The sequence below is a fragment of the Nomascus leucogenys genome, chromosome 24 (assembly GCF_006542625.1).
Source record: "Nomascus leucogenys isolate Asia chromosome 24, Asia_NLE_v1, whole genome shotgun sequence".
Taxonomy (NCBI): domain Eukaryota; kingdom Metazoa; phylum Chordata; class Mammalia; order Primates; family Hylobatidae; genus Nomascus; species Nomascus leucogenys.
This window is the reverse complement of record NC_044404.1, coordinates 14,448,307-14,474,792: the sequence shown is the minus strand read 5'-3', so window position 1 is coordinate 14,474,792 and position 26,486 is coordinate 14,448,307. Positions and strand designations below refer to the sequence as shown.

Genomic DNA, 26,486 nt, shown 5'->3' with positions numbered 1-26,486 from the left:
AGATTAAAGAAAATATTAACCTGTTGTATTTTCTAAATTTTCTCTTACATAGTTATATTACTAAAAAATTAAAAATGGAAATGGGAAATTTGATTCTGTAACAATTCCCTTGATAACTCATTACTTTCAGGTAGGAATATACCTTGCCCATGCAGTAATGTTTACCTATCTTTGGGTGGCTATTTTTTTGTTTTTGTTTTTGTCTTTGAGACAGAGTCTTGTTCTGTCACCTGGCTGGAGTGCAGGGGCGCAATCTTGGCTCACTGCAACCTCTGCCTCCTCGGTTCAATCGATTCTCCTGCCTCAGCCTCCCAAGTAGCTAGGATTACAGGCATGCATCACCACACCCAGCCAATTTATTTTGTATTTTTCATAGACACGGGGTTTCACCATGTTGGCCAGGATGGTCTCGATCTCCTGACCTCGTGATCTGCCCACCTCGGCCTCCCAAAGTGCTGGGATTACAGGTGTGAGCCATGGGTGACATTTTAATCACATGTATGTATTCACCAACAGGATGTGTTTTCGCAATGCTGGCTATACAGAAAATCCTGTTTTCACTGCCACAGTGCATCAATTCCATTAAAAAATCTTTACAATAAATTAAATTGGAAATTTCTAACAATTATGATGCAGGCTAGGGCATGGAACAATGGGAATTGCCATACATTAGTTCATGACAATGGTAAATATTTTTATTTCCTCTTCACAAGTTCCTCTTCCACTGTAAATTGACCCAAATCCTGAATCTTCCTTCAAGCTCTACTTTATCATTCCTGATACTCAGGGACTTTGTTCCCTGTGCCAGAGACTAAGTGAGCTGACTACTAAACCCATTTCCTCTCTCTCCTGAGAACACCGCTGAATTACATTCTCCAGCCTTCTTTGTGCTTATTACAGTCATGAGACTTAAAGTACCAGCGAATTACATGTAGGTGTAAGTGATGGCTGCTCAGTCGTGGCCTTTATTAACCTACCACCTGCAACTTTCAGCCTCTTCCCCATCTGCCTGCTCAATGAAGAATCGGAGATATAAGCAGCCTGGGTCCCTGAGTGACCAGCTGCATGGAAGGCCACATAATATCTTGGACTTCCAGGAAACCGAGAACACCTCCTTAGAACTTCATATTGGCAAGAAATCAGATTTTATTAGTTAAATTGCTGAGATTTCAGTTTATCTGTGACAGCAGTTAGCATTCCCTAGTACACTTCCCTCTTCTCCATTCTTGCAAGTCTACAAGAGGCTAGCAGAACTGAGTTCCAATATTATCTTTTCTAATTAGGTGTCACCTATCACATGAATTATGCCAGCTGAAATATGCCATAACTTTGCGACTCTACATGCCTGGGCAGAAATTAGTCCATGCCTTGTTAATTCTGTAATTCCATAGATATAAATAAAAGGTGTTTTTTAACCCAGAAGTTGAACCATTCTTTACATTTGTCACCTTTTAATAATTCTAAGGCCATGTGACTAAATATTTTTTTTTTCATTTACAAAAATAGGATAGCCAGAGAAAAGGGAAGATTAAATAAAATATAAAACAAATTTCTGTTTCTCCTTGTGGAAGAAATAAAGATCGAATTATTTTGCCTGATTTTTAATCTGTCATAACTTCATGTCAGTTTTATTTACTATTTTAAAGCAAAGACATTAGCAGTTTAGGAGCCATATAATTGGACCGTTCTCCTTTGAAGGAAAGGTTGTCTGCATTACCTTTTCTGTGCTCCATGATTTTTTTTTCAGAGGTCAGAAATAACAAACGAATCCTGGCATGTCCTATACAAGGTATGGCTCAGAAGCATTCTATGTGTTTGTGAGGAGAAAGAATAATTGTGAAGAAGTCATTTCTGGTGATTATTTAGAAAATAATGAGAAAACCAGAGTGAAATGGAAAAGAAACCTCAAGTTTCAAAAAGCATGCAAATATTCCAAAAGGAAGATTTTCAAAGAATGGGTCAACCAGTCTTACCTGCACTATCCTCCTTCCAATCTCTCTTCCTTCTCCAAAAGCAGTAACCCATAAAATAAATGGGCAAAGCTTCTTTCTCTGGTTTTCTATTAAAAGTTTAATTTGCAACACACCCAAATGTGATTTCTATTCCACTCTCTGGAGAACATTGATGAATCCTTTGTTGTGGAGGCAGCTCAGGTTGGTGGCTAAGGAGAGGCCGTTCATTTCCCACGGTAACAGGAGGCCGACCATAGTGGCAGCTGCAACCACGTTTGCTCCTGTTGCTATGAACATTTGGGACACTAAAATAAATGGATTGTACTGGAAGATTCTTTCACTCTCCCTACCATATCATCTTAATGGGGAATTCATACCACTTTGAGCTGCATTTACTGCTGAAATGAAACGATGGTTTCTAAAATTACTTTAGCACACACTGAGTTGTACCTAAGTTTATTGGGTTATGGAATAACATTTTGTTTTTAGTGAAGGCCACCTTTTCAGAAGGCCCTGGACTCTCGAGTCAATTATTACTTTGTCAAATCGAAGGATGTGAATCTCTGTTTCAGCCTGAAACCCCTATCTCTTTCCCCTGATTGAAATACCATCATTTCTTAAACTTTCAAACATATTCTTATATCTAGAACCAAGACTGAAGCATATTACACATTCCAGAAGTGAGTATTACAATTTTAAAAAAAAATAAAGGATTAAGGAGTGAAGACCAGCAACTGTTGGGTAATGTAGTGTAGCCTTCAGTCCCAAGTACGCACTCGTGGGAGAGGAAAAGGGCTTACGACTTAGTTTCATGGCTGTGCCCTGAAGCCATTCTCTATTATCCACTTCTAATGAAGTATTTATTGATCCCCTACTGTATGCAGACACTGGATATTTCCTCTCGCACTCCACTCTTCCAAAATTTATTTGATGCATTATATAGAATTCATTTTTCACTATCTATCTCATTTTGGGGATACAGTCCATAACCATTTAAAATACGTCATGACAGGCTTCTTACTATTTATTATCTAGTATAATGCAACATGCTTTTTATCATAACAATTCCTTATATTTGCAAAGCACCCAATTTTATAAAACACTTTCCTATCTATGATGATTTTTTTTTTTTTTTGAGACGGAGTTTTGCTCTTGTTGACCAGGCTGGAGTGCAGTGGTGCGATCTCGGCTCACTGCAAGCTCTGCCTCCCAGGTTCAAGCAATTCTCCTGCCTTAGCCTCCAAGTAGCTGGGATTACAGGTGCCCATGGCCATGCCCAGCTAACTTTTTATATGTTTAGTAGAGATGGGATTTTGGCATGTTGGCCAGGCTGGTCTCGAACTCCTGATCTCAGGTGATCTGCTTGCCTCAGCCTCCCTGATCATGATTTTTATCTTCCCATGGTTATTGCTTCAACAGGGGAAATGTGCAAATACCTAGCATAGTGATTTACCTGTAACATATGCCCTTTGGAATACTAGCTGCCTCCTTTCTGACACTCCTGAGGCCACTAGCTAAAATAATAATGTTCCCATTTTGTAGACCCAAACACTCCCCACAGAAGTTAAGGGACATTTCAGAAAGTCACCTAGCAAGTGAGTAGTTCCACTGGATCCAGAACTTGTTCTCCCCACACCATCCCTGTTCTCTTCCCTGCACTGGTCCCCAGCACCTGGGGTATCACGGAGCCCTCCTCCAATGCAGGAGAAGCTCCCTTCTGAACAAGTCTGCTTTCCTGTGATTCCCACACCAGGCAAGACCAGGTTGGTAATGCTGTCTCAGCTAGTCACACATTTAGAAAGCCTTCCCTAAAAACTTCAGAAGAGGAACTGATGAAAACTGATGGCTGTTCCTAAGCAGCCTGAACTATAGCAGAAAGCACGTATGTCTCCTGCAGTTCTACCCCAGACAAGGAGGAGCCAGGGATATAGTGCGCAGCTTGAATGCAGGAGCTCCTAAGCCAGCCTTGGTTCTAATCCTGCCTCCAAGACTCACCCTGTGTGGTTGTCTTGAGTTGATTACTGACCCCTGTCTTGCTCTAGTTTCCAACTGAAACATGGGAATGATGTTGATACTTACATCATTGGGTTAAGAGGATTCCATAAATTAAAGTGATTACACAGAATCTGGCATTTAAGAGCACTCCATGTTTGTGAAAATAAAATAAGAAAATAAAAAACGAGGGGCCGGGCATGGTGGCTCACACCTATAATCCCAGCACTTTGGGAGGCCAAGGCGGGTGGATCACCTGAGGTCAGGAGTTTGAGACCAGCCTGACCAACATGGAGCAACCCCGTCTCTACTAAAAATACAAAATTAGCCCGGTGTGGTGGTGCATGCCTGTAATCCCAGCTACTCGGGAGGCTGAGGCAGGAGAATCATTTGAACCTGGGAGGCGGAGGTTGCAGTGAGCCAAGATCCTGCCATTGCACTCCAGCCTGGGCAACAAGAGCGAAACTTCACCTCAAGAAAAGAAAAAGAAACGAAACAAACAATGTACCAAGGCAGGGGATCTCACTTAGCTTTCTTAGATTGAGTGAGTTGGAGTCCAAAGGAACTAATGATGAGATGCACTGATGCTGGGGCTTTGTCTGCAGAGTCCATACATAAAGGTCCCTTTCAGGAGCAGGACAGGCTGGGTGAGGTGGGAATGAAAGTGGGGGTAGGCGGTTTGACCTGGGGAGCAGCCGCCAGTCTCTGCCAGGCTCCACCAGCTGCTCCGGGGCAGCCAGGGCCCAGTGCCAGTCAGCTATGTCATTGGAGACACAGGGACTGTCCAATGCCCTGGAATTAGAGCGCTGGGTGCATTAACAGCTCACTGCAGATTTGCAACTACTAATATCAACTGATAAACACCTCACGTGCTTTCTTGTGAGAGAGAAACTTCGAGATGGAGTTGGAGAGAGGTGGAGGAAAAGAAGAAAAGGAAAGAGGAAAGACTAGAGGTTTAGCTAAAGAAAAAAATAATGAACATTAAAAATGGCTCAAAAGAAATGTCTGTCACAGGCGGTGAGAACTGAGAACCATTATCAGTGGAGATGCAAAACCAGATCTCTGAGGCCATCTTTGCTCATCATTCATTATCTGACCCAACAGGCACGCCACCTCCCAAGATAAATTGGACCAGGCGAGGCCATGCACCAATCAAAGGAAAGAAGCACAGGTGTGTTGGGAACTCTTGAGGAAAGTTTGTGTTTGAGTAACAAATACTAATGAGGCTGTCAGGAGCTCTATAGCCCTCCATGGGGCCAGCCAGCTGGGTGCTTTATCTTTCAAAAAAGTCTCATTAAGTTTAAAAAAAAAAGCAACCAAGACCGTTGGTGGGGGTTCACTTCCAGCACAGGTGTGGTGGAGAGGATTACAATATGAATCAGTTATCTCAATAGGCTGCGCATTAAGTATTTCACTTAGAAAAATAAATTCACTAAAAACAATATACTGAATACAGGACAAGATATATGCATACAAAACGTATATAGGCACACACTTGCATCACAAAGCACGTGCCATATTACACATTTTAACAGTAGGCTGTGTTTGCCTATATGTTACCAATATATTACAAATAACATATGCATACGCAGAGACAAACCGGGCTCAATCCAAATTTGCTGCCCTTTTAGGAGACTAGGGGTAGTTCCATAGAATAATAAGTGTTAGCAAGTAAGACATGTATTTCGTCTAAACTTGTTTTTTAAATTTTTTCCATAAGGGGAAGTGTTTTCCCCTACTAGTTGTGAAAATAACACATACTCACTATAGAAATTCAAAAAAAAAGAAAGGACGAAATAAAAACTATTATCTCACTGTTCAGAGATCACTTCTGTTAATATTTCTGTGTACTTTCTTCTAAGCTTTTTTAAAATTTACCAATTTATTATGGACATGTTTTCATGTCAATAAACATAGATCTACCTAATTGTGTTTAATGGTTTATTTTACTCTAGGGATGAGCTCAAATTCATTTACCCAATCAAATATTATTGGATTTTTATTTGGTTTCCAATTTTTCACTGTTGTGAGCAAGAGATAAGGTTTAAAACAGAACAAAAACAGGACTACACAGGATATGCATGCATCAAAGAAAAGTTAAACAGCAGGTAAATATTAACCACTTTTATCTGTGATACAAATGAAATGAAGCAGTCATTTGATAACGTCAACGCTGTGGCTTCCTTAAATTTCAGTAGCGCTCTTTCTAATAGTAAGGCCAAGCAGAAGGAAGATGTCAGGTAGAAAACAGTTTGCAGAATTTATAATCTGCCCTATCACCAAGCCCAAGATCCCTGTGGGTCTCAGCTAACTCCTTAACTGTGATTAGAGCAAGCCAGAGGTGCAGAAGCAGAGGGAAAAAATGCTAAGGATATCATTAGAAGCCTTAATTTCTGAATATGTCTTTGCTGCAAGCTCTCTTGGTGACCTTTTCTAGCAACTTCCAGTGGAGAAGTCTTTCCTGATATGCCGGTAAAATGTCTCCTACGGCAATTATTGTCAATTTTTGTTACTTCGTCCCCAGAGCCCTTCTTTCAACAACTGCATGGCAAGTGCCTGCTTCAGGCAGGTGAACAAGACAGACCTGGGCCCTGCACTCAAGGAGGGTGCAACCCAGTGACGAATTCCACAAAGTCCTTGAGCCTGTGATCAGTTTTGGAGGGTGGAGGGTGAGTAAGATAGAGAATTGATGGTGGGCTATATGAAATAGTGTAGTCAGGAAGGGCCCTGGGAGAGGTGACATTTAAACTGAGACCTCAGGAGTGATGGAAGCCATCTGTGCAAAGTGTGGACAGAGAGCCGTCTACTCACGGAAACATATCTTCAAAGGTGGGAGATTGGAGAGTCCCACCGCCTGACTGGGCAGAAAAGGGCGGTGAGGGTGGGAGAGCAGCAATCCTGAGCAAACTGGATGGTTGGTCACTCTTTTAGCAGGCTATTAGCATAGGGGCTTAGAAGTCATGGAGGAGAGTGTGGATTTATTCTAAATGCAATGGGGAACATTGTATTTAAGCAGGGACTTGAAATGTCAGTAAGGAGTACCCCAAATTGCCCAAGTCAAAATACAGGAATTGTTTTTAATGCATTTTTTATCCTTATTCCCATATCATCGACCTGTCGAATCTGCCTCCAGACTATCTCTCAAACCCATCCACGCCTCCATTCTTTATTATTAATACTCTAGTGCAAAGCCCTAACGTGTATTGATTAAAGCCTGGGCTCTGAAGCCAGATTACCCAGGTTCAAACCTTAGCTTTGCCACCTACTGGCTGGGTGACCTCCAGCAACTTACTTAACCTCTCTAGGCATCCCTTTTCTCATCTGTCATATGGAGATTATAAACAACCCTACCTTAGAGGGTCGTAATGAATATGGAATAAACATATGTACAGTGTTTCTACTAGTGCTGGACACTTAAGCTCTCAATACTTTCACATTAATAGTTATAAACATTCACCTCTTGATGGCACAAATCTGATAACTTCTTACCTGCTCTCCCTGCTTCCGCAATTGTCCACCACCAATTTATTATTATTATTATTATTATTTGGAGATAGAGTCTTGCTCTGTCACCCAGGCTGGAGTTCAATGGCGCAATCTCAGCTCACTGCAATCTCCGCCTCCCCAGTTCAAGTGATTCTTGTGCCTCAGCCCCCCGAGTAGCTGAGATTACAGGCATGCGCCACCATGCCCAGCTAATTTTTGTATTTGTATTAGAGATGAGGTTTTGCCATGTCAGCCAGGCTGGTCTTGAACTCCTGGCCTCAAGTGATTCTCCCGCCTCAGCCTCCCAAAGTGCTGGGATTACAGGTGTGAGCCACTGTGCCTGGCCCCATCAAGTCTTTTTGCCATAGTCTACTGTCCCTCAGTAACCTAAAACATCTGTAAAAAGTCAGATTTTTATCACCATCCTTCTCCCTTCTTAGGATCCTCTAGTGGCTTCTATTGCTCTTGGAATAAAATTCTTTCCTTGATCTCAGAGCCCCTTTGTGACCTAACTCATACCAGCCTGTCTCTGGCAGCTTTTCAGTTTTTGTCTTTATACTTGATAACTCGAAATGCCACTGTGATATTTCAATGTGTAAGTTTTTACTACAACTACATCAACTACTACTACTACTGTGACTGTTACTATGATTTTTCAACCCTGGGTGGAACCCGGTGGTCCTGTTCAATCTGAGGACACATGTCTTTATTCAGCTCTACAAAGACTCCAGCCATTATGACCACAAATGTTATCCTCTTCATTCTCTCTATTTTTCTCCTGGTTCTCCTGGCTCCTCAACTCCACATATCAACTTGTTTTTTAGAATGCTCATGTTTATTCCTGTATGCTTTTTCTGGGGGAATCTCTCAGCCTGACCTTCCTGCTCACTCTTCTTATTTGTTCATTCTTCTAGTCTACTTAGAAAATAAGGTTCTTGTAGTGGTGGTTTTCCTTTGTTTGAGATGGGGTCTTGCTCTGTCACACAGGCTGAAGTGCAGTGGTGTGATCGTGGCTCACTGCAACCTCTGCCTCCTGGGTTTAAATGATTCTCCTGTCTCAGCCTCTCAAGTAGCTGGGATTACAGGCACGTGCCACCACGCCTGGCTAATTTTTGTATTTTTAGTAGAGACAGGGTTTCGCCACGTTGGCCAGGCTGGTCTAGAACTCCTGACCTCAGGTGATCCACGTGACTCACCTCCGAAAGTGCCGGGATTATAGGCATGCACCACCTTGACTGGCCTTTTTTTTTTTTTTTTTTTTTTTAACATTTACTTTTTTTTAATTTAAAAGATCTCTAATTGGTTCTTTCTCAAATTCCTTCCACCTTGACAACCTATGCAAGAGCATTATGGCAGGCACTGTCTTATCTCCTGCATCAACAATCTTTCTCTCATTCTCAACAACACGTGATATGCTCTGTTTAAAAACAAAACAAAAAAATCCCTGTTTCAATTAACTCTATATTCTTCTCTAACTACTGGACCCATTATCTGCCCCTTGGTACAACTCCACTAAGAAGTCATCTCTACACCTTTCCCCATTCTTTCCTGAACTCATTCCAGCTGGGCTCATGCCCCCAGAATCCACCTAATCTTCCCTTATCACAGGGACCAATGTCCTCCACATTATTGCCTCCAGTGATCAATGAACATCCTTATTCTGGCCCATCTATCAGCAGAATTGCTCACAAAGGATAATTTTCAGCTTCTTAATATGCTTTCTTCAGCTTGCTATGGTGGCAGCACTCTCTTTGGAGCCTCCTTCACCTTCACTGCCTGCTCCGTCTCAGTCTTTGTGCTGGTTCCTCCTCACCTTCCCAGCTTTTGGAAACTAGGCTTTCCCGGGGCTCAGTCCTGGAACTTCTCCTCTCATTTACATTAACTCCCTAGAGGAACTTGCCCCGTCACATAACTTTGTATTTCCAATCTGATTCTTTCCCTGAGCCCTAGGCTTCTCACTGAATATCTCTACTTGGAGGTCTCCCAGCATCTTAAACATATGCCCCAACCCAAACTCTTGATTCTGCCTTCAATCACCTCCCCTTGATCTTCTCACTCTCCTTCCCTTCCCTCCAGTCTTCTCGATTCTTCCAGATGCTCAAGGCAAAATCCTCAGGTTGCCCTTGACTCCTCTCTTTCTCTCTCACCTCCCATCCTATATATCAGCAAAACTTCTTGGCAGCTTCTAAAAGGAATTCCCGAAGTTGTCCATTTCTCACCACCTTGGAGAGGTAATGGTCCAACTAACATTATTTCATATCTGGATTACCATCTCCTAATAGGTCACCTAGTTTCCATTCCTTAGGCCCTATTGTACAGGTTACTCTTCTGGAATGTTTAATCCAATTATATCATTCCTTTGTTTGAAATCCCCCATAGGCTTCCCCTTTTGTTCAGCATAAAAGCCAGACTCCTTCAAAGCCATAAATGGCTTACCTTGCCCTGTCTTCTACTCTGATTTATTCTCTGGAACTCTCACCCTTGCTCACCCTCCTCCAACCACTGTTGTCTCTTGGTTGTTCCTCGGAGAGTTGAGACATCCTCCTGACTCAGGGCCTTGACACCTGCTGTTCCTTGTCTCTGAAACGGTCTCTCCCTTGACATCCACTTGGTTTATCCACTCTCTTCGTTTTTTAAGGCCTTTGTGGACCACCCTACATATATTGGATGCCGCTACTCCAATTCCTACACCTCTTAAACCTCTGACTCTACCTTATTTCCTTCTATATCACCTGACACATAAATTTATTTATTTCACTAGTTATGTTTTTATCTCTCCCACCTAGGCTTTAAGCTCCAGGAAGACTGGGATTTTGCCTCACTTACTTTCGATTTCCTAGTGCCTTACCTATGCCTAGCATACAGCAGGAACTCAATCAGTAGGGGCGGAATTAACAAATGAATGAATGAAGGGCCTGTGTTCTGATTTTTCAGATGTAACATTTTCTTATTTCTCTGAGGATATTAATTATACTTATTTAAAAATCCTGTTCCAATTTATCTGCTATTTTCTCAGATGTAAGTTTTCCAGTTTATTGAGTCTGTAATTTTGTCATTTCTGCCTCATTTTGTCAGTAGTTTCCAAATGTTTAGTGATTTTGTGTGTGCATGTGTGACAGCCGTTTTTGTAATTGGAATCCCTGATGGATGATTTTCTGGTTTTGTTTAGGTGGCCCACTCTGGACAAGCTCACACACCCCTCTACCATCTTCTCTCTGGGCTTCTGGGACCAAATCCTGATAAACACTTGGACACAGAGAAAAAGCTATCAGCAACACAGAATGAAGAGGAGTTATGGGAGGTCCCAGAAGACACAGAAGGGAGGGTGGAGGGACAAGTGACAAAATAGTGCCAATTCCTGGGCTCTGGAAGAGTAAACCTGTCCATATTGCTGAAGAAGGAACAGCCTTATCAATGAATTAGAAACATTCCATTAATGAAGGGAAAATTTCAGATGTGCTTATAGAATTTTAAAACAATATATTTTTCTTCTATAATAAGCTGTCGTATCTATAGAAAATTTCTATGAGAATGTATTGGCCTTTCCTCGAAGGGTTGACTGTTGGCTGAAAAGCATTTTCCAGCCAACTATGCAAGCAGCTTAATTGTGCCTCCTTGAAAATGAGAACTATACTTGAATACTCCAGCCAACTCTGGAGAGGGGTTCGCACAAGATAAACAGGGTTGTCCCACGGGTAGACTAAGGAGGCAGTCATGTAACAGGTTGAGGCTCCTCAATCTCAAATCTCTATCCTTGTGAGACTCCCAGATTACACAAACTACTCCAGATTCACTCCTCTAGAAAGTGGTGGCTCATGTCCCCCCTCCCCTCCCTTCAGCTGCTCTGATTTAGGCTGGCTGTGTTCCCTCAAGGGCCCATGCCCTCCTATCCCAAAATACTCTCATGCTGCTCCGCAAAACTAAAAAGAAAGGGCAACTGCACTGTCTAGCACATAGCACTCAGTGAAGCCTTCATGAAAAACACTGCACTTTCCCAGAGTCTTTCCTCCTTCCAAATGCAAATAGATACTTTACAGACTGCCTCCCCAAGGACTGCTGGGAAAGGATGGATCTGGGGACACAGACAATGATGTGGAAAGGACAAGTCTGACTAATGGGGACACATCAAGGAAACTGGACCAGGGAGACAGAAGCCTCATGCAAAAGAGGAGGTAACAGTCCAGGGAACCAGAAAAGTCCTGGGAGAGGAATGTAACCCACTCCACAATCCCTCCAAAGGCAGAAGATGGTGGACAGAAGATGACAACCAGGTATGGCACATTGAGCCAAATTCTGGATCCTGGGAGAGACTCAACTTGTCCTCTGGGGTAGCAGCGTGACTCTTTCCACAAGCTACAGCTGCTGGTAAGCCTTGCTCAGTCTCCATTCCACTTGCTTGTTTGCCCCCATGCGTCCTCTAAAGTATCAAGGTTTGGTTGAAACTGATTAAGAAGCCCTAATAATCATCTGAAATGTCAAGTGCTCCTCCATTCTAATAATATGCATCTGGAATACTTCCCAGATGAGAGAAGACATGTTTCCCTTTGATTTAGAGTTGGAAGGATGACAGAGTGGAAGCAGTAATGATGATGAAAAGAAAGCCATAAGCCAGGTGACAACTTCCCGTCACTCAGGGAAGCCAATAATAGAGAATCAACAAATTATGCGTGATGTTGGCATCAGCAGCATAAACAACAGCGATACCACCTACAGCAAATGCTGTTAAAACACAGCCACCTGCTATGCCAAGCCTGGGCTCTTAGAGGACCCTAGGCTTATCTTTGATAAAACAAAAACCTCTAGGGCCAGCATTCAAGGCTGTTACTCTGTGGAGATCAAGGAAATACACAGGTTGGCCTCAAAGTGCAACCATTTTTATTCCATTAAACTAAGAAAAAAAGAAATGCACTACGATTGAACTGCATTATACCTGGTAAAAAAAAACACCTTAGTCTTTCTTAGTTTGTGATCTTCTCATCAGGAGAGGTGTATTAGATTCCTGTGGCTGACACAAGGAATTACCACAGACTGGGTGGCTGATACAACAGCAATTTACAGTCCTGCAGTGCTGGAGGCTGGAAGTTCATAATCAAGAAGGTAGCAGGGTAAGTTCCTTTTAAAGGCTCTAAGGGATCCTCTGTCCCAGGCCACTCTCCCAGCTTCTGGTAGCCCCATGCATGTCTTGGCTTACAGATGCATCACTCCAATCCCTCACCTTCATATGGTGCTCTCCAAGACATGTCTTCACGTTGTCTCACCTCTGTGCATATTTGTCTCTGTCTCCAAATTTCCCCTTTTTATAAAGACACCAGTGTATTAGTCTGTTTTCATACTGCTATAAAGAACTGCCCAAGCCTGGGTAATTTATAAAAGAAAAAGGTTAATTGACTTACAGTTCAGCATGGCTGGGGAGGCCTCAGGAAACTTACAGTCATGGTGGAAGGTGAAGGGGAAGCAAGGCACCTTCTTCACAAGGCGGCAGGAAGAAGTACAGGGGGAATAACCCCTTATAAAACCATCAGATCTTTTGAGACCTCGCTCATTATCATGAGAACAGCATGGGGGAACTGCCCCCATGATCCAATCACCTTCATCTGGTCTCTCTTTTGACACATGGGGATTATGGGAATTTGGGTGGGGATACAAAGCTTAACCATATCACATCAGTCATAATGGATTACCACCCACTCTAATGACCTTAATATGATTACCTCTGTAAAGACCCAATGTCCAAATAATGTCACATTCTTAGGTTCTGGGAGCTAGGGACTGCAACATAGCTATTCTTGAAGATGCAATTCAACTCATAACAAAGGAATTATTTCTTTTTGATGCAGTTGGGAAAATGCAGTGTAGGGCATCCATTTCCAAACTGTCTTCTGCATAACTGTGTTTTGTAGAGGTATTTCAAAGATTCTGAAAACACTGATTCAAATTTGATTTGAAAATATATTTAAAAGTCATCACGTACACTCAACTATGGTACACATCACTTATGAACACCAGTGTACAGCTTGTGCTTTCAGAACAAGTTTTTTTTTTCCAAGCCAGGAATAAAACTTCTTATGCCACCTCCACGTATATATTCAAGTTTCTTCTTAGTAAGTTATGGTTTTAAATGATTGTAGCTTTATACAGGTCTTTGAATTCAAGCTCTGTGCTTGACTGCACAAGTGTAGAAATGAGTGGGTCCCTGGAGCTTAATTTCAAGTGACCAGACACCTCTGCTCAGGGAGAGCTCCCACCCTGTCCTGTGGCTAACCAAGTATGGAATATCAATGGGACAGTATTGCATACAAAGGATGACATTTCCTGTAAGGTTTGGGTACCCTATCATTCAAACTTCCTCAGGTCGCAAGTGACAGAAGCCCAACTCAATCTAGTTTAAGTGAAACGGGGATGTTCTTGCCTACTCCACAGAGTGTTTCTTTTTCCCTTTGTTCCTGTCTTAATTTCCCTGTGGAGTTTCCTCTATGTCTGTGTTTGGGGTACCACGAGTTGGCTCAGGCCACACACATTCCACCACTCTCTAGCCCACCTCCCTGAACTACAGAAAATGGAAAGCTAAAAATTCCCTTGCAGCTACCTTTCCCAAGGTGGACTAGGTTCTGCACCTATGAGTAAGGTGCAGGTGGCCAATGAGACAGCCATGGTGAGAGAGGAGATTGGCTCCTTTAGCAAACTGGAGGCAGAAGTACTTGGTTCTCTAGGGTAGCTTCTGTCCTTGGTGTCATGGATGCCAGCCATCACCTGGCTGTGTGAGGCAGCTGCTGTGCAGTTTCCACCAACAGTCTTATGGATGGTTTCTCCTGGCTACTGTTATTTCTGGCTATGCAGTCTCTAAATCCAGTTTCAAGACCTCTTAGAGATTCCGTAGGCTACCAAAATCTCTCTTAAAAAGTCCTTTCTAGTTAAATTAGTTAGAAGGTATGCTGATGTCTGCTGTTAAAAACTATGATGGATACAGCATAACTCCAATTATCAGCAGAGACACTGATGACTCCCAGACGTGTTCCTTGAGCCCAGAACTCTCTCTGAGGCTGAAGACAGATAAAGGACTGTCTCTTAGACAACCACACCTAGATGTACCATGGGTCCCTAGATTTTCAATCTCCAAATCAAGCTCATTACTTCCCCATTCAAGCCTGCTGTTCCTTCTGTTTCCTTTATGAGGTGTTACTAAACCATAATCTGAGGCTCATCCTAGACCCATCTCTCACTTTCACCTCCAAATTTCAATTAATGAAATTGCTACTTCCTAAACATTCCCTGAATATATTTTTTCCTCTATAATCTCACTGCCCCACATTACAGTCCATTGCCAAAACAAACTGCTCCCTGTTCTCAGTCTCACCTCAGCCAATCCATTTTTCACTCTTCCTCCAGAGTAATCTTTCAAATAGCCAAATATAACCATAACATCCCTCTGCTTAAATGCATCCAATGCACCCTTTTGCTTAAATGCATTAAATCCATCACCATTACTGTGGTTCTCAATCTGGATGAATGGTGTAAAACCAGGGGGCACGTGTTGCAGAGACTGGCTAAAACCTCATCAAATCTATTTTCCTCTTTCTCCTGAGAACACAACTAGACCACTTTCCAGCTCCCCTTTCAGTTATAGGGCTTATTAAGTCAGACCTGAATTCAAATATTGGATATGCAATTGTGTCAGCTAGCTCTTGCTACGCAACAAAACACCTTGGAACTTTATTATTTCTTGTAAGTGTTCAGATTAGTGGTTATGCTGTTCTGGGATGAGCCCAGCTGAAATCTGCTGGGCTTTCTCATACATTGTCACTTCAGTAGGTTTGCTGGGAGCTGGCTAGTCTAGGAGGGACTCAGCAGGATGACTCACCTGGGCTCCACGTGACCTCTCACCCTCCAAGCAGCTAGCTCAGGCTTGTTCTCACGGTAGACAGAATTTCAAGAAAGAGCAGAAATATGCAAGGTATCTTGGTGTCTAGTCTCTAAAGTGACCCACCCTTTTTATTGCATTATTTTAGCCAAAGAAAAGTATAGGCCAGTTCAGATTCAAAGGGCAAGTAAATGCCTCTTATTGAGAAAGGCTGCAAAGTCACATTGCAAAGAAAGAAAGTAAAGAATGACAGTCATTTTTGCAATCAAACTAGCACAGGTATTCACTCGCTATGTGACTTTAAATAGATTTCCTCTTTGGACCTCAGATTCCTCACCTGTAAAATAGGGAAAATCCCACGTGCCTCACAAACTCACTGGGGGTATTAAATGAGATAATGGAGGTAAAATCCTTAGCAGAGTGTTTGGCGTCTAGTAAGTACTCAATAATCTTTCACTACCTTTATTTTTCACATCACTCTGCAATGTGTACCACTGTGACTTTCAGGTTGTTGGTATAAGCTCAGGAAGTATTTGTTGAACAAATTAACCGTGCACCTGTTGTAATGACCAGCTGAACTGATGTACTTTTAATGGCTCATCATGTTTCTAGCTCTGTCACAAGCCTACACTTCTCACAGTTCATCCCCAGCCCATTTGAAGTCATCCTGTCCAAGCTTGATGTAGAGGCCTCTTAAATTATGTCCTCCAGCTGTTCAGACAGTCTGTCCTCTGTGCACACATAGGGGCATAAGAACACAGTTCATGCCCTCTAAATAAACCAACTAGAGCTGTCTTTCCAAAAGAGAAGGTCCATAAGACTTGCTTTAGGGCAGTTTAAACTTCCATTTCCAATGGATAAAAAATCGTCAAGAGTTATCCTAAGAAATCTTGTGCTGATTTGTTTGCGTGATAGATTGAATTAATGGCCCATATTTTATACCTCTTGGTGATATCTTCTCACACTCACTCTGGGCTCGGGGATGTGACTTGCTTTGGCCAACGGGATAGCAGCAAACTTGACACAAACAGAGGCTGGAAAAGTGAATGCTTTGTCTACTTTTTCTTTTTATGGACCCCTATCACCACTATGGAAATATTCTGGAGTTAGCCTGCTAAGGAGGGTGAGAGAGGTGAGTCATTGCAGCTGAGGACATCTAAGATCAGCCAGGCCCCAGTGCACAGTGTATGACGGACACCAGTCAGGATGAGCCACGCCTGTCCATATTAGCAGAATTACCCAGGCAATCCATAGACTTACAGGAAGTATATAAGTAGCTGTTGCTTAGAGCCACTGTTTTGGGAGGGTTTTTTAAGACAGCAGTCACGGAAACAAATCTATGCCATGATTCTCAGTATCAATTTTATCATGAGCTCCTCTTTGTTTTGTACTTTTGGAGGAGAAAAATAAAAGAGGGATTAGACTCAGTAATCCAACACAAGAACATCCATTCTGAAAGCAAGTCTCTGGGCTACTAAGCTGGCCAAAGCAAATGACTTTGGTTCAAGTCCCCCAGGAATAAGTGAGTACTTAAAATAGCCAGGTCACCATCTCATTATTAAACTACCTTTTAAGTGTGATTTACTCAAAGACAAGGAATGAAGGAACATGGGTTATTGGCTCGAGTTGGCACCAAGTAGTCTTACTGGCTGTATTCCCAGGTTCAACGTCAGATTTAAATGATGACACTTAGCAACACCATGCCTCAATTTACCTGGCTACTCTTGTGGGACTGTTTGAGTTTAATATGAATGTGTATAAGGATTCCTGTTCTAAGTGTAATTTTTTTTAGATTATAATTATATGGCATACATTTGGCTCTCTATTATCTGACTAATGGATGGGAGCTACAACCTTAAAAAGATACTAAATAACAGATAAGAAAAAAGTCTGATATTGAATTCAATTGTGGTGGAAAAAATATTGGCAATGAAATTACTTTTCTAATTTTGTCTCATTCAGACTAACATTGGTTTACATTTCCTGAGTGCATGCCACCAGGGAAGAAATGCTTTGCCCATGGATAATCTATGGGTACATAATTGAGAATTGACTATTGTCTAGATTCTATGAGGCTGCTCGTCCGGTAAGTTACTGGGTATTCTTCATATTCTTGTTCAGAACAACTCTACACTTTCCTCATTTTCCCTTCATCCATCCCACTCCTATGTCTCATGAAGTTCAAAAACTCTTACCCTAGTCTTCTTTTGTGTGTGTCTCTATGTCCCCAGCATCTAGCTAGAAAAGCCTGAGATCCTGGTTCCTCTGTGGACACCAATAGGCAAAGGATTAAAGGATCCTCTGTTCCCAAGGGACCAGCTGGAATTGTTATATTCCCTAAATTAAATGTAAATTTCTGAAAAACTAATTTGTATAGATCTTTTGCAACATCTCAGGGGAGCTATTTCCAATTACCTCATGGGGTAATGCTTAACACACACAACTAAAGTACAAATATATGCAATAAAGCATGAGACAAGGTTCTCTTTCTCACACACACACACACACACACACACACTCCTCTCTCTCTCTCCATCCCCAGATCTAAGTTTAAATGTCATGTTCAAAGAGAATGTCTTTGCACTGTTATCTAAATGGGGTCCTGGTACAGTGTTTCTTTAAGATAAATATTAAAACTCACTATTATCTGTTTATTCCCATATTTATAGTCAGTTGCCACCAGTGAAATCCAAGATCCTTGAGGACAAGGATTACCCCTTTCATTTTCACCGGTGTTTCCCCCTCAGGCTGGCAACATCCCTGGCACATAACAGATGCTCAATGGAAAAAGGAGAAAGTGAGTGAATGGATAACGAAGATGTACCTGGAAAATCAATTATGATCAATTATACGGCTTGAAATAAAAGAATTCTGAAATCAAAAGAGTTCCATAAATAATTAAAAAGTTAGCCTTGGACCTAAAGTAGGGTTTCTCAATCTTGACACTATTAACATTTGAAGTTGGATAATTCTTTGCTGTGAGCAGCTCTCCTGTGCATTGTAGAAAGTTTAGCAACATCCTTGGCTTCTACCTACTGGATGCTAGCAGCACACTCACCCCCTGCCAGTCATGACAATTGAAAATATCTCCGGACATTGTCAAATGTCACCTGGTGTGGGAGGGAAGCAAAGTTGCTCTGCTTCCTTCTCAGCTTGGAGCCACTCATCTAAAGGGTGATGGTGGGATTGGGTATTATTTTGGAAGCCAAGTATTTGCCAACATCACAATAGACATCATGAAGAAAATGAGATATGTGTGGTAGGGGGCTGTAATATATTTCCTATTCTATTTAAATACTTTTGTAAACCATATTCTTGGAAGCTGAACCTTTCTAGGAGTCTGAGAGGGTAGTGTGTAGCTTTAAGAATATATCAACATATTAAAATTGTCAAAATATTTTTAGTTATTTGACGTATTCTATATCTGAAGCCAGGTTTTAATGTTCTTCTTTCTCAAAATTACATACCCCCTTTCTATCTATTTAATAACCCCTCAGGAAGCAAATACTCCGAGTCACCATCTACAAGTAGGAAATCAATTACTCTTTCTTTGCGATGGGCTGGATGGAACAATGTAAAAACGGCTATTTTATTAAAGCTTAATACCTAGTTTTCAAAATAGAGATAATAATACCCAACCTCCTGTCCATCTCATGGCTGAGAAGATGAGAAAATGCTGGCAAAAGTACTTTGTAAACAGTAAAGTGATCTGCAAATATCAGCTAGGTCCTTCTCTGAGATTCCACAGCCCCCATGTACACTGTCATCAGTGTTTATCATGGAGCACTTCAACGTCCAGTTATCCATCTAATCCTGAACCCCTCTGGTGGGGGAGGAGAGGTAGGGATAAAGTTCTGTCCCTCTCTGTCCCTAGAACTTAGAGCAGTGCCAAGCTGTGTACTGAGACCCAAGCATGAAGTCCACGCATGCAGCAGGCAGAGTAAATTAATTATTGCCTCCATCTGCAGCAGTGTCTGCCAGCATCTACTCTTCCTTCTTGTGGTAATAATACCAGTCTGCACTTGCTCACAGTCATGGTGAGACCATCCATCAACAAGCCCACCTGCCCACGGTCAAAGAGAGGAGGGCCCAGTGACCTAAGACAGATCATTCAGATTTTTCCAAGAATTTGAATCTTGATCAAAGTGACACAGAGAAAGAAAATGGTTGGAGCCAAGTTGTCCCAACCACAGCACCCTGAAACAACTGCTTTTAAGTTTTTGACACCTAAATCTCCATAGCTACCCTCTCTCCTATCTTTACTGAGATGTAATTCTTTATCTTTTCCTATGAGCTACCCATGGGTTTCTATTAACTGTATCCCCGTTAATGTTTATTAAAGCTGGTCTCTGTTGCTGACAACCAAAGAATCCTAACCGAATCCTCACCCCAACCTTCCTTACATGATTTTGTTACTATTTCATATCCTGCTCGCTGTAACAGGAACCATCACTTATTACACCAGCATGAGTTCTATTTTATTATCATTTTAAATGTTATTAAACTAACGACTCAGTATCAAAAAATGTAACATAAAAGCTCTATGATGTACAAAATATTCGGTTGGTACAAAAGTAATTTAAGTTTTGCACCAATAAATTCCCAAATTGTCCTTTGGCACTATATAGATCTATGGAAGTTGTACCAGTTTGATAGACACTATTCTATCCAAGCATCACTCACCCCAAGTAAGATGTGCACCTTTCCTTCAGAATACAATGAATGGAAGTCAATCTTTTTTCTGAGTCTCATTTCCAACTTGACCTGTGTCTTGGCGCACCAAACACCGAAACAACTTTGCATTCTCTGAACATTTTGCTTTATGGATTTTACAAAGATGACAGAGGTCTCAGGAGGGTCTAATTTTCTCTATCAACTTAAAAAACCCTAGACACAAACTTAACAGAACAAGAGTATTACAATTTTATGCCTTATCCTCCATTTCTTCTAAACAGGAAGGGTGAGTACAGAAGTTCTGTAACTGAAGGGATTGCATCTAAGCCTGGCAATGCCTGTGGCTTAAAGTTTATTTATCTAAAAAAAAACAAAACACACCTTTTTAAAATCAAAACTATTGTGGCAGAATGGAAAGAGGGCTTGTAAGAGTTATGTAAAAAACTACAAGCTTTTGGACTTGCTGATTTGATAGTTTTGCAACTAAGAATGGAAAATAAGCATTGCTTTTGCAAACTCGCAGGGAAACGACGAGTAATGGAGCACATGGATTATTTGAGGGGATGTGCTAAGACTCCTTTGAATAATCAGCTTATCATTGTAGCTTTTTAGTGAAGGGAACTAAATTCTTCAGCATCCATTTAAGTATTTCTTTCTCCTCTGACTTTTACAAGGTGGAAAGCTGATGGGATGAGCAGACTTCAAGATATCCCAGGGTAATTTTCTTGGGATGAAAGCTTTGCCTGTTTTCCCTGGTTCTAATGTCAGAGTTTCTTCCCTGCTTGCTAAGGAAGAGAACCTAGGGAGAGAGTTCTAATTCTTTCTCCATCATGGTGTTACATCCCAGAGGATAAGGAAAACCCACACAACATCTAGTAAGTACTCAATAATCTTTCACTCCCTTTATTTTTCACATCACTCTGCAATGTGTACCACTGTGACTTTCAGGTTGTTGGTATAAGCTCAGGAAGTATCTGTTGAACAAATTAACCATGCATCTGTTGTAATGACTAGCTGAATTGATGTACCATTCATAGCCGCAGCCAGCATCTGTGACCTTCTTAAGCCCAGGATCCTTCTGATGTCTCAGTTTGTACAAAGTGAGGGCAAGGCATTCTCTAGGGCTAACAAGGTCACATTCATGGGCATAACCCTAAAGCCGGCAGCAGCTAGAAAGCTCCAGATAATTGCACCAGTGAGAGCCATGAGGCCTACCTACCTTGACCGCAGTATCAACCTCAGAAAGAATCTAGAGGGATGGAAAGTGCTACTAACAGGATAATCAAATTAAAATGCACTTCTGTAATAGGTGTGAACTGCCCGGTTCCCAAGGCATCCTTCCCAATGCAAGATGATGTTGACTTTGGGGTGCTAACCCTGTCTGCCAGGAACCTGAGCCAAGGGTTCCTCTTGTCCACACTGCACTTCCCCATCTGAGGCCAGGGAGTGTCCAGACAGCTAAAATAGCCGATCATGTTCAATCGGCCCAGTTTTGCCAGAAACCAATTGGAAAGCATAATCATCTAGAAGAGTTTGCTAGACAGCTCTTTCAAAAAGAGAAAAGAAAACGAAGCCACCCAAATCCTATGCAGTGTCTGATCCTGGCAGGGCTCCCGATCTGCCTCCTGAATGCCAGGTTTCCCTCCTGCTGCTGCTTCCGCTCTTGCTTGGCAAGGGGGAATATAGGCTTTTGGCAAATATGCTTTCCAGTTCCCCGAACACAAATAACAGAAAGAAAGACAGACAAGGAAAGAACAGGAAAGGGAAGGAAGAGAAGGAAGTGAAAAACGCAGAATGTAATTCCACATCTCAGCTAAGATTTTGCCAACCAAAAGAAGAGAAGGCGAGGGAGGGAGGAGGGGAATAGATTTGAGAGAAGGAGAAAATAGGAGGGGAGGAGGAGAGAGGCTGGGTGGGGTGGGGAGAAAAAGGGCCAAGAGAGAAGACAAAGAAAAGCAAAAAGAAAAGGGAAGAGGAGACAAGGGCAGAAGGAAAAAAGGAGAGTTTGAAAAGTAAAGCAAATTTCAGGTCTTTTCCACCTAACGATGGACTTTGTTCGAGATTTGTTTAGACATGACAGTTGCGTGGTTTATTTTTATTTTGAAGGGTTTACTTTCATTCCTAGAGATGGACCTCTGAGAAGGGTATACCAATGATTCAGCCTCCCTTAAAACAAGCTCTTCCTTTTAGTCCCAGCACAGGCCAAGTTTTAGGCAAAGAAGCTACCCACTTCCTGTCTAGACCCAGGCAGCCCCCTTGGGTCAGCAGAGCACAGGCTCTCCCTCAGCCACCCTTTGTTCCATGGCCTGCAGAAGGAAAGCTCTAGGCGCACAGAAAGTTCTCTACCCTTTAGCGCTCAGCCTTCAAGAGGACCCTCCTGCCAACAAAGCGATCTTAGTATTTTTCCAAGCATTTGTCTCCCCTTAATAAATAATGATATTAGGTCTTTGGGGGGTAAAGGGAGAGAACTGCCAATGAGAGATTTAATTTGCTGTAATCAACCCCTCTTAGCACGCGGAGTCACATAGTATGAGTAAAAGAATTAATCTCTACCAGAAAGAATTGCTTCTTCGGTGTTATGAATCTAATCACTTAGGAGGCTGAGTCGGCGTTTTGGGTTTAGACAGAGCTCTCAGGAATCAAAGCCACAAGATCAGGTTTCAAATGCGATCTGAATGGCAAACTCCATTGAATTTGGGGGCCTGCAAACTAAAAAGGAAATGGAATGCAAATAGAGGTGCTATGCCTCTTCAGACACCTCCATGCTCAAAAGGTTTAGGGGAGGAATACCTAATTGCAGGCTTTCTGGGCTGTCCATGTGAGGTGCTCCCTTCGCGATTCCATTTTCCAGGATGGATTGTCAGGCCTGCCAATCATCTCTGGCTTCCCCATTATACTTGGGAGATGTGTTTGCTCTGTGCACATTGTTTTATAATCCTCAGAGGTGGAATTTCATAGACCAGCAATGCTTTTGCCTTTGACATTCTCCTAAGCAGGATTTATTGCTTCCAAGACAGATGTGACTTGAGTCGATTATGCCTTTTAAGCAGTCACTCTCAAGCAGCCTCCGGGTTCTGTGGAACACTTTTTGCCTGACTTCATTCGACTTGTAAGCTGATGTCAGAGTGTTTCATCACCATCTAATACTATTAAGGGCCCTGTGGGTATGGAACTGAGAGGGCTATTATACCAACCAAGTTCAAGGATGTGGTTACTACCCTTGAAAGGCTTACATCCTGCAACACACAAACCTAAGAGATGCCTATTAATATCCTAAAATGCAGACTGAACGAAAGGATGTTCAGATAAGTTATAGCTACATTCTATCAGCCTCCCACTGTTGATGAACTTAGGGTATGAAAATGAGTACATTCATTTGTCTTTGGAATTGAGGGACGAAGCAGTGTTAAAACATGAATGGAAAATAAGTGAGTTAGCCCCCAAAATGCCCAATAAAGAGTCTTCTTTAAAAAATGACATATTTTTAGGTGTCTACTTCAAAACTCAAAATCATGTATCATCCCTGGCCATCCCCAAAACTTTGGGATTCCTTGGCATTTTATAAGCTTGGCAACACTCATCTGAGACAGTAGTAGGATGGAGGACTGGGGGTAGAAGGTGACATGATCCCAATTGACTTCAGCAAGGAACGGAGGATCATAACCAAAACACTGTTTCAAAAAGTTAGTGGTTTTGGAAGAAAACCAATCAGAGTGGTATACTAAACTCATCACAACCCACTTCATCCTTTGTTAGTTTAAAAGACACACGCAAGGAATCTTGGAATGTTAGGAGGCAAAAGAAACAATGGGGTTTCCACATGACGTTTCTACCTGACCCAGTAGACACCCACCTTCAGGAAAGAGGAAGAAGATGTAACCCATCTTCCTTTTCAGCGTATGGCTTACGAGAATATCCACCATATCCTGCTCCATTTTATCTGGCCATTTAAAGGAGAACCTTCTAGCAATCATCGATTTGGGATCAGGAGAGAATATGATAAGAAAATATTCCTACACGATGACCACATGATAGGGGATATTTTAATCTCCTTAAATAAAAAAGGGAAAATTCATTGTCAACACCACGAAGGATGAAGGCTCTCTAATTAATTAGGCATTTCGTGGGAGCAAACATTTCCGGAATACGAAACATTTTTGAAATCCAGTTCTAGGCACTAGTAAGCTCAGATGTGAAGGAGAAGAAAAATATGCACATTTTTTTAGGACCTTCGGTTTTGCAAACTGGAGTTTACACACAATGCCTTTTGGGATTCAGTTAGGCAGTTCCCTTGGCTGAGGTGCTGGCTACAGGATTGGGACCAGGCTTTTGGAGGAAAGCTAATCCTTTCAAGAACAATTTGCTCTCTTTTATTCAGTAAATTGTTCCAAATTTCCCTTTTTTCTGAGTTTCAAAATTGGCTGTCATAGCTTCAGAATCCTTCCTTTTTCCACCAGACAGGCTGGGGGAGAGAGGAGAAGCTGAATGGGCTGTTTATAATGAAGGAGAGCAGGAGAACCGTGAATATGAATGAAAGGCTTTGCATAATTCAGGCCATCTCAACAGACGGCCTCAAAAATCCCATGGGGCGACTTCAGGCATTGACAGGTGAGACAGGCACAAAGGCACAGCCAGTTAAAGCCTTATTGGTGCAAGACCCGGGCTTTGGGATTGATTTTAAAAATAAAACATAAACCACTACCAGGGTAGAAACAAAAGCAAAGAAACCACAGTTCAAAATATCTGCTACAGAGCGGAATGCAAGAAACCACCAACCATTCTGACCTCACCAATGCTGAACAGAAAACAATCTCAGGAAGAAAGCCCCAGGGCAAATCAACATGAAAATCATCGAACCCACAGAACGTTTCCTGAAACATTTCCCGACACTGAAGAGGTAGGAATGACAATTAGATCTAGTTCAGTTTGGCTTCCCTAACACAGAAAACTATCAATTCTCTTAAAACACCTGGTGTTTGTCTATCAACATGTCTGAAGAGACCCACCAACAAAGCCAGAAGGAGTAGATAACTTTTAAATATTTCGATAAAATAGTACACAAGGAGACACTTTGAATAACATCTCAACAATAGCGTACAATGAGCTAAATACCTTCCGCAATAAATTCAGTGCTAGCAAAACCAGTGCTGATGTACTTACTATGGGTGAGGGGGACAGCAAATGCACCAAAATATTCATTAGTTACTTAGTAATGCTGTTTAGGACAAGTATTTGCTCTACTCCAAAGCCTTTGCCAGCTATGATGCCTGCCAAGTTTGTATGTAAATGGATTTTCACTTTTCCAAGGCTAATGGGAGATCTGTTAAATTCTCAGAGACAATAAATATACTGTTCTTAAGCTGTATTACTTTGACTTTTTAAAAAGCCATTTTAATACTAAATCCCAAATAAGATCTAATCAGAAATCCAATACTCAACATATCCAATCTGTTATCTCAGAAAAACGGGTTTCAATAGGTGTGGTAGTTGAACATTTTTGGACAGCTTATGCCAAAAAGAAAAAAAAGATTCCACCTTCTCCATAGAGAATTTCTGTATTGATCTTTGTACCTGAGCATCCATTAAGAGGTGCCTCATCAACATCATGGAACTCTTCAGAGTCTCCTTCTCAGTGGGTAGAAAAGGGTCTGTGTCCTCCTCCAGTGCCTTCGACTTGGTGACAATAAAATGGGAAATCTGGTCATTGAGGGTGTGCAATGATTGCACAGCTGTGGAAAGAAAAAGAAGGAAAAGTAGAGTCACAATTGGTAACTTTCAAAGAGAAATTGACTAGCCATTTTGAAGGGAAAAGTAAGGGTGTACATACAAGGTCTAAGCCAGGCAGGTATCAAGAAGCTGACACATCTATAAATTGCATTAACAAACATGTTCAGTAACTAACAAACACTTATTGAACACCATTCAAATGCCAAGCCTATATAGAGTGCTTGGGGCTACACTTGTGAGCAAAGCTGACATGGTACCTACCCTCATGGAGTATCTAGTCCTGTTGGGGAAACTTAAAAAAAAAAAATCAAGGTGGTAAATAGATACATGAATATGACTTTGTGGTAAGTGTTTATAAACTGCAGAAATTAACAGGGCATGAGGGGACAGCCCGAGACTAGATTTACATTTATGGTAATACAGTTGGCTATTGTACCTCTAAGCAGATGGCCTCTGTCATTAAAGTTTATGAAGGGACAGTGGCCATGTTTTCCAATCAGTGCCACATGTGGGCTGAAAGGATTATTATTTCTCTATAATTCCCATAGCACTTACCATCTGATGTGTTATAGATTTTAAGATTTTACTTATTATGCTTGCTCCCTCTTTCTCTATTTTCTCTACAATGGACTTGGTCACAGCAGAGAGGCTTCTTTTAATCTCTTTGCTTAGTGTCATATCCCCCAAAACTAGAACAGCACCTAGCAAATGGAAGGTGCTTAATAAATATTGTTGAATTAATTCCTTACATCTCTGTGAATTAATATTTCTTTATGGAATTTCTATCATTTTCGGGT

At 41.7% G+C, this 26,486-nt stretch overlaps 1 protein-coding gene across 3 annotated transcripts in view; it reads right to left on the bottom strand.

Moving 5' to 3' along the window:
* KAZN (kazrin, periplakin interacting protein) overlaps nt 1–26,486 on the bottom strand; it is a 1,203,323-nt gene that overhangs the window by 894,770 nt on the left and 282,067 nt on the right. For all 3 annotated transcript variants that reach the window (XM_030805689.1, XM_030805686.1, XM_030805692.1), the window contains exon 2: nt 25,534–25,691. In XM_030805689.1, coding sequence (XP_030661549.1) covers nt 25,534–25,691 — 158 coding nt within the window. The remainder of the gene's footprint in view (nt 1–25,533; nt 25,692–26,486) is intronic.